The following is a 12,871-nucleotide window of genomic DNA, read 5'->3' as shown; positions in this document are numbered from 1 at the left end:
GATAGTCTCAACTTTGCCTAATATTTGATTCGTTTATTTCATTTTTCCTCCGTTTTAACAAAAGCTTCATTTATAAAATAAGATTTTAATATTAATCCCCGTTCAGGTAATGTTAGATTATATTATCCTTATTCTACGAGAAATACATGATGTAATCACAGAGCCACATGTGTGACGTCATATCACCCCACTCGCTTTCTGGCTCCCAATTGGTTGGTTTCTCTGGTTCTACAGGCGGAGTCATCACTGCAGCTCAGACTAACTTGATGGCTAAGTTCCCACCTCCGCTCAAATCTGATTGGCTGACGGAGACAAGCCCACCGCAACTGCAACATGCAGTTGGTGACTGAAATTTTGTAAACAAAAACGTTCAGCATTTTATAGTAAAACAATATATATATTGTTGAAAATATTTCCTGTACTCGTTTTACACATATTGACTCCCAGCGTACTAACAGAAAAGGTCGGAAATAATTATTAACTTGTTTTAAGCTGGCAAATCATTTATACACAAACCATACAATGAATAATAATATATGTAACAACAACAATAAATCTAAATAATAATACAAAAGTTACTCTATATTGACTAAAATTAGAGTAAAATGTACATCTCAAGTAAATGCAGCGGCAGTATGAGAACGCGCACTCCATGTGAAGGAGCGTCAACGAAAAGAGCTCTGATTGGTCGGGAGGCGTGTCAATCACCCATAGCCGTCTTGGGTTTGCCCAGCTCTCTGTGTTAGCATGCTAATGTGCAAAGCAAACTCTTAAGTCAACTTTGCCTTGTGCGGTAGTATGGAAACGAACGCGAGCAGATAGTTGACTGAATCAGTAAGAAAGAAGAAACAGAAAAAACAAAACAAAAAACAAGTGGACGTATCCTACGAAAACTACGCCACTAAATGCTCGATGAGTGCAAGAAGTTCCTAGTTTACATGGAATACCTCTTGTTGTGTGAGTGAGTGCTGGGACTTGAACACTTTTGAAGTCAGCTTGGAAGCGCATTTGAGGACAATGAATCTGTCTTTTGACGACTCGACACTGGACACCCTGGACTCCAGCATGTCTTTACACGATCCTAGTGATATTGACACGGCTCTGCTCAGTGACATCGATGGTAAGAGCTCGTTTGTTTACACTCGCAGTGCCGGTTGGCAGGTTAGACGAAGCGAATCAAGTGTTTGCGGCTTGGGGACGGATACACACTTACAGTAATTGATCGATAGTGCTGTTAGACGCACACATGTCTGTAACGTTAATATACAACTGAGAGAGAGAGAGAAAACATCTGAGCTATTGCATGCATGCTCTGTGTCGGCATATAGGACGCTTGTTCTGCACAGAAGAAACGGTGTCCTCTTTAACACCGTGAGACTGACAGTGTCAGTCAAGTTGGACGCGTGTTTTCAGCCAGGGGAACATATATCACATGCTTGGGACCCTTATTTGCACTCAGATTAATAGTTTAGTGGCGCTTTGTGTGTTGAATCTGATGATAATGAGCATGAAAACACAGGGTGTCATTATATTGTGAGCGGACCCGCCCCCTCCAGCCTGCACGCGAGGTTACTATCGGCCGTTCCCTATATATTCTTCTGACCTACCAACACATTTCTCTCATAACTCGCATTTGAGCCATTATATTGAAAAAACATATCAAATATTAAGAGTATTAAAACAAAACGCCAGTCCTGTATCACATACCGAAATGCATTCAATACATTTCGACACATGTATTGTGACCATATCTGATTTTGTTTATTTATTTACGTTTACGTACGTTATTATTTGCGTTATTATTACCCTTTAGTAGTAATTGATCTGTGTGATGACGGTTAAATGATGAATGCGCGGTGGATGTAAGTGAAGTAGTGACCGACAGTAACCCTGCGCTTGAGCGGACGGTACCCGATAGTAACCTCAAGCACGCGCGCGCGCTGCGCGGCATCGCGAGGCGCTTTCTGGCCCTCTGATTGGCCGAGCGCGATCACCTCATACAAACACACCGGCCGCCGCCATGCTTGTGCGAAGACTGAAGGAGTTTAATGCTATATGAGGTCGCGTGTGGAAAACACATTTTGACCACTTCAGTTTTTTACATTGTTAACTTTCCAGCAGAGTACCACCACTAACTGTATAATAATTATTATTTCATATAGTTATGTGTTTTTGTTTGTTTGTTAATGCTAATACTTATTGTTATTATATGGATTATACTCTGATTTAAAGAAATAATATCCTGACTAATATATTATATATAATATTTGTGCACACAATGCTTTTTATTTCCTTATTTCAGTTAATATTACTATTAATGTATAATTTTATAATCTAATATAAATACTAATAATATAATATATAGTATTATTATATACTGATTGTATTCTTTTTTTCTCCTTTATTACAGATCCCAATGTTTTGAATGTATTATTTAATAATAATTCTAATGAATTTACACTTCTTTTTTATTTCTTTAAATTAGATCCCAATATAAGTATACTTATATAATAATTATTTTTGTTTTGATTATACTCTGATTTATTTATTTATTTATTTATCTTAGATCCCAATATAAGTATAATTATATAATAATTATTTTTGTTTTGATTATACTTAGATTTATTTATTTATTATCTCCGATCCCAATATAAATGAAGTATTTACAAAAATAATCTGATTTTAAAAAATCATTAATAATATATTACATTGCATATAATATCTGTCCATAAGATACTATTTATTTCCAGATCCCAATAATAATGTATTATTTTATAATATAATAGTAATTATACTATTATTATTATTTTTAAACTGATTAAACGCTACTTGTTTTTATTTCTTTATCACAGATCCCAATATAATTTATTTTAAAAAATACTATTTTTTTTTTAAATACATGAATAATATATTAATAAATGATAAAAGATACTTTTATTTCCAGATCATCATCATAATAATAATAATATTATCCTCGGATTGTTTTTATTTCTTTATTACAGATCTCAATATGTATTTATGTATTTAATAATTATAATTATTATTATTAATTAATATTATTAATGTATTTTTTAAATACTCTGATTGAAAAAAAAATAAGAACAAATTATATATTAAATTATATATAATAATTATATACCTTTATTTCCTGGCTTCAGATCCGAATAATAATGTATTATTTTATCATCTAAAATTGTATTATTAAAAAAAAAAAAAAAAATCTACTCTGATTGAAGAAAATAATAACACGAATAATAATTAAATGATAAATCTGTGCATTAAATTTTATCTCAGATCAAAATAAGTATAATGTATTATTTAATTCAAATTAATTTGCTAATAATTACAATGCTTTTTTCTAATAATATATATTTTCTTAAACTATAATGTACAAAAAGCTTTTACTTTCATTTCGAGATTATAAATTAATTTGTGCCTTTGGGTGTCTAAAGTAAATTGCCTATTTAAATTTGAGCTAATTCAGGATCATTACAATGTAATTACGCTGGCACAACAAGATGAATGTGATATGATTCTGATAAATGGTCACCTACTGTTATCCTTAATTATCAAGCTTTTATATAAAAGACAGTTTTTGTGGCCTACAGTTTTTTTGAGCTTCAAAACGAATAGTTTAATCATTTGAGGTGGCGTGCATGTGTTTTATTCACTCGGCTCAGTGGTGAGGGTGGCTGTAAAATGAAGGATCTTGAATGGTTGTGTGAGAGAGGAGTTGCCCTGAATGATGAAACTCTGTAATGGGTCACTCTGCAGTCAGATCACCATCTCCAGTCTCGAACTGAGTGCAATCCAGACAGACATGAGCTGAATGTGCCATGGTTTAGTGCAGGTGTTCGGGTGGAAGAGTCGCAGAGATCCGACCCGATGAGTGTGTGAAAATGAGCTTGTGCTCTAGATCTCGCACATCTTGACGACTTCGAAACGACTGTGAAATGTACAGATACCTCAAACACAAATGTGACCCTGGAGCTGTGGAGCAAAAAATAATTTAAGTCATAAGTCTCACGGGTATGTGTGTGGCAATAGCCAATACATTGTATGGATCAAAATTATAGATTTTTCTTTTATGCCAAAAAATCATTAGGATATTATGTAAAGATCATGTTCCTTGAAGATATCTTGTAAATTTCCTATTGTAAATATATAGAACATGTATAATTATTAGTAATAGGCATTACTAAGGACTTCATTTGACAACTTTAAAGATTTTCTCAATGCTTAGATTTTTTTTGCACCCTCCGAATCCAGATTTTCATAGTTGTATCTTGGCCAAATATTGTTCTGACAAACCATACATCAATGGAGAGCATATCTATTCAGCTTTCAGATGATGTGAAAATCTAAATAAAAAAAAAAACATAAAAAACTGACCCTTAATTTAATCTGCCCGCAAGTGACGTCTAGCAACTCTCAATACCCTTCTGAGCTGTATTCCCCTAACTCTTGCCGGGCCAATCACATCGTGTATAGAGTCGGTGGGCGGGGCCATAATGACGACGGCCGAGTTGCGTTTGTGTGCTTCTAGTAAACACAGAAACTGGCGAACGGCGGTCTTTCGAATCAGCTTTGACCGTGACTCTGGAAGACTTGAAGTTAAGCTTTTCTCTGAGAAAAGAACAAAGAACGGCACTGAAGTCATTCTTAAAAAGGGAAGATGTGTTCTGAGTTTAGCCGACCGGATACGACGAATGTTTAATCTATCAACAAGCTCAGTTTCACCTTCGTTGCTCTGGTTGGTGTAGCGCTAACCTATCGCGTGCAGAGGGAGTTTGAAAGACAACCGTTTATCCCGCCCTTCGGATTGAGCCCTGTCTATGGTGAGTTTCCAGACCAAACATCTTGATGTGGGTCTGGCTTGTCAGGCTTTGGTTTTGTGGTCCAGGGTCACAAATAAGGTGGAAGATCTTTGTAGAAAATACAACTTTTTTTTTTTTTTTAAATCAGCTGAATGCAAAGTAACACTGACAATGTGTCTCAGTTTACTCATGGAGTCACATTGAGATCCTCTGGAATTGATTCAAATAGGACAGTGGTTCCCAAACTTTTTAGAGTGGTTTACCCCTATTCATTTAACATCCTTCTGCGTACCCCTCTCTTCCACAGATACACCTTTTCTGTTGAGGGAACATATTTACCCCCTTAAATTGATTTTCCTGTGCATTTAATAAAAAAAGGGACATATGCAATGATGGTACAAATGAAGTGATACTTATTAATATTAAACTAAACCAGCCAGTAGGTGGCGGTAAGACACGGTCTTAATGAATGAGTCACAGAGTCATTCAGGAGGCATCAATTATTTATTAAATGTGCACAATGTAGCTTTTCCGTCCTCTAGAGGGCGCCTATTAAAAAAAAAAGGCATAGTTTGTTGACGTCGAGTTTGAGCTCAGAGAGAGTGAAACGCTTCTGCCAAATAAATCCGGAAACCGAGGGTAACGCAGATATGACTCAATTGACAGGCGACTCCCTCACACGTCCCGGGTCCTTGGTTAAAATATAGCAATTGTCTCACGATTTACAAATAGTTGGAAACATTTAGGATATTATAAGTACTCAACTAAACAAAATATATAACACTGGCCTACTGGTTTTTGGTAATTTACTGCAAAAAATTTACATAGTACACCTTTAATGACTAATAATGTATATACATTAATAATAAAATATGTTTTTGAGGTTTTTTTTGGTGGGGTTCCCCAACTAAAATTCGCATTCCCAGGACTAAATATCTCATTATTGTGGTAGCTTCAACCCGCAGACCTGAAGAACAGCCCACTGCTACAGTGTTAATGTAGCTGGCTTTGGCAACACTGCCCCTAAAGCTTCTCCTGTTGCTCATTGTATCCATCTCTGTTTCTGTGTTTTAACAGATATGCTCCAGCTTATAAACAACCAGGACATGGAGTTTGGAGGCTTGTTCGATCACACGTCATTTCCTGCTCCCGCAGTCCCCACGCAGGAGCTCTCAGCCCTGCCTCACTCCAGCCCTTCCTCTCCTCCACCCGCCTCTTCTACACCCACCAATACCTCCTCCATCCTCAGCAGCAGCCCGCACCTGGACGCCCTACTGGGCCCCCCCATCACCCGCAGCTCCTCCATGCCGGACAAGGTGTTCCACCCTCCTACTTTCCAGCAGTCTCCTCTGGCACAGGTGACCTCCAGCCCTGCGACACTGCAAACCACGCAGCCCAAAGCTCAACCCGCTCCATCTCCCAGCCTCCACCCATCCACCCCGGCAGCTCAGAGCCAACCTGCCCCATCCGGGAAGAGCCCTGTGTTCGGCACCACCCAGCAGGTCCTCTTCAGCTCACCGACACCCCAACTGCAGCAGCAGCCCGTGGTCACTTACCCCATCCAGAACGGTTATACTGGTGAGATTTCCTGGCGCAATGTTTCTTGATAATGTGTCTAAATTATGTGCTGACAAATGCAGGGCCCAATAAAAAACATGTAATTCATTTTCAAATACATTTTCATAATATTTAATGTTAAATAAAAAAAAAATATTTCAGCAACGCTTTAGTTTAGGGTTCACTTCTCGCTATGAACTAGTTGATTATTAGCATTCATATTACTAGGATATTGTCTGTTTATTATAGGGATGCACCGATCGGGTATCGGACAGACAGGACGGAGCCAAATTCGATACTGTGTGCATAATATTCTGTGTTATTGTTAAGCCCCAGCGCCCCACAAAAGGCACAGAAACATTATAAAGCATCATCAACGATTCGTGCACTATATTATAACTGTTCTGAAGCCATTCCATCGTTTAATGTGAGTAGATGAATTTTGAAGTCATTAAATTCAAGTTCACGTTCAGTTCAATGCATGCTTCCCTCCGCTGTGGCTCAGTCACTCCCCGTTCAGCTTTAAACTGTGTGTCGCGTTCGGTTACGACAGTCAACACGATGAAACTCTCTCCAAAGATTATTTATTGTTTCTGTTATTGTGCTTGATCTGTAGATAACGCTCTATGGTTTCTCATAAAATGACTTTATCGTGCTGGCGTTTATTGTAAATCGTGTTACTTTCTACCGGTTGTCTGTTAGATCACAACACTGGACTAGTTATTGTAATGTTCTTCACACACAGTAACTGAAATGTTAAGCTGTTAAAATAAACGGCTTATGAGAATACCGCATAGATACACTACGCGTCTGTATCTTGTTTTGAAGTTCTCATTGTGAGCATGTGACTCCGTGTTACTTCAAGCGCATCATCCTGCGCACGGGATGCGCATACGCGCTTTGTGCCGCTCTATATTATAATACTTTTGCGCTATGAAAGCCTTAATAATAGCCTATCTTGTTCTGCCCTCTATACATATCTATAATATGTTGCTGCCTCATTAAAAAGATGCACTATACATTTAAAATAAATGTCATTTCTTAGTATATAGGCCAGGGCTATTCAAATCTTAACCTGGAGGGCGAATGCACTGCCGAGTTTAGCTCCAACCCTGATCAAACACACTCACCTGTGATTTTCTAATGATCCTGAAGACATTGATTAGCATTTTCAGGCGTGTTTGATCAGGGTTGGAGCTAAACTCTGCACCGCATTGGCCCTCCAGGGTAAGATTTGAATAGCCCTGATATAGGCCCTATTTCTATAAATATATTTACTTGTTTTTCATTGATATATTTTATGTAACATTTTACCAGATTTACAGCTTCCTTTATTTTTCCCCCACTAAATGTTTAGATTTTATACTAATTTATATTATATTATTGTGCACTCGTGATTTTGTAACTTTTGCTGCTGAATTATTCGCTAATCTAATTTATTCACCATCTATAGGCCCTAGTAAGAGGCTATTTTTGTCATAGATTGTGATTTTATATTATTATTTTCTATTTGCTTATTTTTCTTAATAATGAAGTCTGTATTTAGTTGATTGTGTTTAACTCACAAAAGAGTGATTTTCAATTCAACAGATTAGAATTGGATTTAGAAATTCTACATAGAATTTTTAAACAAAACTGCATTGGTATCGGATCGGTTTAGTATCGGTATCGACCAATACTCAGAATTTTTAATATCGGATCGGTTCTGAAAAAATGGTATCTTATAAAGCACATATTAATGCCTTATTCTACATGACCATCCCTTAATCCTACCCAGTACCTTAACTTAACAACTACTTTACAATTAAATTATTAATAAGCTGTAAATTAGGAGTTTTAGGCAAATGCTAAAGTTAATAGTAGAGCCCGAGATTTTATTCGTCTGAGATATTTCGGCATCGGTGTATATGACTCAGATGTGAACACGCAATGTGCACACATCTCAGCGCGCGGAAATTCACACACAATTATGTCAAAATGTCAGTCTTGTCGAGGATCATCAGAAACAGTCGTTTAAGTGAATGTAAACATGAAATTTGCCATTCGCCGCCAGTGTTTTTGGTCATTTTCAAGTTTCATGGCCCACAGAATATCTGAACATAAAATGTATCAAAAAAAAGAACAGACCCTCTGTTTTATTCTAGATTCATGTGTTCTTTTTTTATCACCAATAAATGTGGGTAAGTTTCATGATAAAAGCAACATTTTGAGAAAAAAGGTGAGAAAACCACGACTAACTTGCATCCAGATCAGATTGATTTGCTTTGGATAAAAGCTAATGGTTAAATGAATCATTCTACGGCTCTACTTTGGATTTATTCATCCAAAAATTGCCAAATTCTGTGATATTCCACTTAAATGAGGTATGTATTGTATGATGTATGATGTATGTATTACCTGACGATGTGCCTGAGCTACCAGTGAACATAAAACATATCTCGTCTTGTACCATAAATGTGTCAGTTACATCTATTGGCACTTCATCTCAAAGGGTGTGAGTCACTAACTGATAAGCTAATTGGTCGCACTTTCTAACACGTGTCTTTAATTAATATATAACTACTATGTAACCAAAGCATCTGATATAATGTGGGGAAAGTAACTCTAAGCCCATCCAAATGTTTTACGTGTTTTTCTTATACCAGTAGATCTCTGAATAGCCTTGCAATGAAGTGGGATTTAAACTGCCAAATACAATTTTTTTTTTAGTCTTTAATTTGACCAGCTTCATACGTGCGGTATTTGATTCCTATCCAATGAAATATTAGTGAACAACCATATAATGAAACTTTCAAGTTAAGATAGTTTTGATAAACCATGTTAAAGAAAATGTGTGGGCTTGGCAATATTGGTTAAATCAGCTTGTCCTACTGTTATCATAGTTTTACAGTGATTTCATTGTGTTTATACTCGTTTTTAATCTGTTCAGTGACATATTTGATTGAGCTTGTGTCATGACTCTCTAAAAGTGTTTCGAGATTATGTGGTCTATTGTGTAAATGATTATTCACATGATCATGAGTAATGCCCATTAAAACGCATCACCTTTGACCAGTCACATCATGTCAGCAGTTCCCTTCAGGTAGCTGTGATTCGTTATGAAGGGGTGATTTGAGTTCAAGGGTCTGTCGGAAGTCACTGATGTCAGTCCTGGTCACCTAGTGACTTTTTATCATACTCCGTGTTCATGTGTAAAGAAGCCCAGCCCACATTCTTTCTTTGCATATGCTTTTATCGTTTCGTTTCATTCTGCTTATCGTTGCGAGGCTTAGGTAATGTCTCCGCCAGGTCAAAGAGAGAATACAGCATCACACTAGTGTAGATCAAAGTTCAATCTGGGTGAATTGAGTTATGTATTTCTAGTGTGTGTGTGTGTGTGTGTGTGTGTGTGTGTGTGTGTGTGTGTGTGTGTGTGTGTGTGTGTGTGTGTGTGTGTGTGTCTGTCTGTGTGTGTTATCAGACAAGTCTATTCAAGCACACAAGGAATTCCAGTGCTTAACATACATGCATAATATAGAGGATATATAATGTGAAAAACTACATAATTTACATAAATATTTACAGTACGCATTAGTATCTACAATAGTGAGAATTGAACCCTAAAATAAAGTGTTACCATGCGGTAACCGTACCGTTATGAAAATTCTCGTGTCGTCTAATGTCATTACTAGGTGTAAAGGGGACCATTATGTAATCCAGAGCATGAACTGCTCAAGATTTATTCAAAATAAAAAAAAAACTGAGTTTTGATCCCTGTGCCACAAGCGACCTGGCAACAACATATTACTGTATATTTTAATTAATTTGGTTAAAACGCAGATACTGCTTGGGCATACACAGGGCCTAAAATTAACACTCGCCAAGCGCCAAATGAAAGTAAAGATCGGGGATGGCATGTAGATAAAGTGATGACAATCGCCAGATGGCTGGTAATATTTTCTAACGCAGTGTTGTGAGAACATGAACGTGAACAAACATGAACGAAAGCCTTGCCAATTTAAATATTCAGGCATGTTACTCGCTGTGTGGGACGTTTTCTGTGTGCAAACATCCAAGGTACATGGCCAGAAAGAATTAAGCGCCATTTAACGTCTTCTTGCGCTCGAACGAACATATTCATACAAAATTGTCAAAATTGTCCATCTCTGGTTAACATAGTTGGTTTTGTCTTAACTGAACGTAAAGAGTTTGAAGGGACATTTACACGACAAAAATGTATTTCCTTTGATTTTTTGCGCACAGACGTTGTCAGACGATCCTTGTTCACACGCATCCACAAAAAATAGTAAAATGATGTGTTATTCATGCCATGCCAGTAGATCGTGATGTCACTTTAAAGAAACCCTATGCGCCTATAAACTGCACATGTAATACACATGCACATGACGTCACCATTTTTACAAATTCATGTTTTTGTAGTTTACAAGGAGACTGAAGCATTATAGTTTTTTGCTTTGAGACAGCATTTTCAGGCTCCCAAAACACCATTGTTGTGTAAATGAGTTGTTTTAGTAAAAAAAAAAAAAAGTGTTGTGTATTATTGGCACCTTAGTGCGACATCTTGCCATTTCTTTCCTCTCATGATCTCATTGGCTCTTGCAGCTGTCACTCAGCAGAGCTCTCCTCTGCCAATCCCGAATCTCCCCGCCTCCCCACAGAATGTTCAGCCAATGGCCATCCAAGCCCAAGTGCAGAGCATCTCGGCTTCACCGATCCTGACATCCTCAAGCCCACCCACACAGACAATCGCCCCTCAGGTTCAGCAGGTTCCTGTAAGTGCTTTTATTGACCCGCTAATGGCCAAACGTTTACATTTTACAGCCAAACAAACTTTTTTGTGTGTGCTGAGCGTTCTTTGTGTGTTTCGCAGGTTTTGTTGCAGCCGCAGTTCATTAAGGCAGACTCTCTCTTGCTCACAACTCTGAAGCCTGATGTGTCCATGGTAACAACAGTAGCGTCACCCTGCATCACAACGTTGGCGACATCCACTGCCCCAATCCAGAACACCTCACTGCAGGTACACAAACACAATCCCACGGCCTGTTCACAACAAGAGTGCAAAGATGCCAGCGGTTTACTTAAAATAGATGTGTAAATACTCTGAAATGTATCTAGGAGCATGTGTGTGCACAAAAAGGGTCCTTAAAGGTAAAAAAAAAAAGTTTATGAAATATATGACCATAAAAGGTCTTAAAAGGTATAACAAAGGTCTTAATGATCATTTTAAGAGGGAATGTAAAAACATTCTTTGGGTCATTATTGAAAAATGATGATGTTTCTTGCATGTTATATGTTTGGCAACAGTTCTTTTTACACTAGTTGATGGACTGTGTAGCTATTCATTATATGAAAAACCATGTATGAAGCATTTGCTTATTTAAATCCAAACAGCAACTTTTTTGGGGAAGCTGGGCAGTGTTGATTTTCAGTAATTCAATAATTAATTCTAAACATCATTGTTCAAGATATCTGGTATTAAATGTCACATTTAAACCTAAAAGCTAATAAAATAACTTAAATTCATATTTTTAGTTAAAAGACTCCCCGTGGAATTTGCCATTTTCTAAACACCTGAGGCATTACTGAAACCTTTGTGAAGTTTTTATTTTGTTGACCTGTGTGTCTCTCGTCTCAGGCGCTGATGAGTGGAGGCACCATTCTGACCACCGTTCCACTCATGGTGGACACGGAGAAACTGCCCATCAATCGCATCGCCATCAGCGGGAAACCGGGCGGCCAGCCACATAAGGGCGAGAAACGCACCGCCCATAACGCCATTGAAAAACGCTACCGCTCCTCCATCAACGACAAGATTATTGAGCTCAAAGACCTGGTGGCTGGGACAGAAGCTAAGGTCTGTCTGCATAATCTGGTGATTTGTTCACCAAAAGAAACTGCTCATGGTAGTGACCTTTAAAATGGAAAATAGTCTTAATTTCTTGGCTATCATTATAAGATGAATCTTCTCTTTTAAGCAGCTCAATAAGTCGGCAGTGTTGAGGAAAGCCATTGACTACATTCGCTACCTTCAGCAGTCCAACCAAAAACTAAAGCAGGAGAACATGGCACTCAAAATGTCCATCCAGAAAAACAGTAAGCTCATCCACAGTACCTTCAATGTCAACATGAAATCAAAATGGACCCTTTTTACATTTCTAATACATGTACTTGATGAATTTCTCCACCTCTGAAACAGCGATATTGTTTAATGTTAATCAAGATAGACACATTTACAGAACTCTGTTGCTGCTTGGGGAAAACAAACTGCATCCACTGTTTCCTTAACACTAGGTTATTTGTTAAGCTGAACAGGGTTATCTTTCCCTCACAACCAGAAACACACTTCTTTAGTGACATTGTTGATTTTGTGGTTTAAAAACACACGGACAGTGCTGCCGACGGCTCCTGTAACCTTCCTGTAACCCGAATGAAGCTCATTGATGGTTTATATTAACTTTAAATGGTATCTAAAAATACACTATAGATAAAATGATACA

The 12,871-nt window shown here is 37.5% G+C and overlaps 1 protein-coding gene across 2 annotated transcripts in view; it reads left to right on the top strand.

The window, feature by feature from the left end:
* Positions 1 to 713: 713 nt before the first annotated feature.
* srebf1 (sterol regulatory element binding transcription factor 1) overlaps positions 714 to 12,871 on the top strand; it is a 28,166-nt gene continuing 16,008 nt past the window's right edge. Inside the window, exons 1-6 of one of the 2 annotated variants that reach the window (XM_067423117.1) lie at positions 714 to 1,120; positions 5,895 to 6,395; positions 10,977 to 11,146; positions 11,245 to 11,391; positions 12,010 to 12,228; positions 12,353 to 12,467. In XM_067423117.1, coding sequence (XP_067279218.1) covers positions 1,018 to 1,120; positions 5,895 to 6,395; positions 10,977 to 11,146; positions 11,245 to 11,391; positions 12,010 to 12,228; positions 12,353 to 12,467 — 1,255 coding nt within the window. In that variant the 5' untranslated portion in view covers positions 714 to 1,017. Of the gene's footprint in view, positions 1,121 to 5,894; positions 6,396 to 10,976; positions 11,147 to 11,244; positions 11,392 to 12,009; positions 12,229 to 12,349; positions 12,468 to 12,871 lie in introns of both variants that reach the window. The other variant, XM_067423110.1, reaches the window with a different exon arrangement.

This window comes from Pseudorasbora parva, chromosome 2 (genome assembly GCF_024679245.1).
Source record: "Pseudorasbora parva isolate DD20220531a chromosome 2, ASM2467924v1, whole genome shotgun sequence".
Taxonomy (NCBI): Eukaryota; Metazoa; Chordata; class Actinopteri; order Cypriniformes; family Gobionidae; genus Pseudorasbora; species Pseudorasbora parva.
Note: the sequence above shows the minus strand (reverse complement) of the source record. Positions and strands in the feature narration are given on the sequence as shown.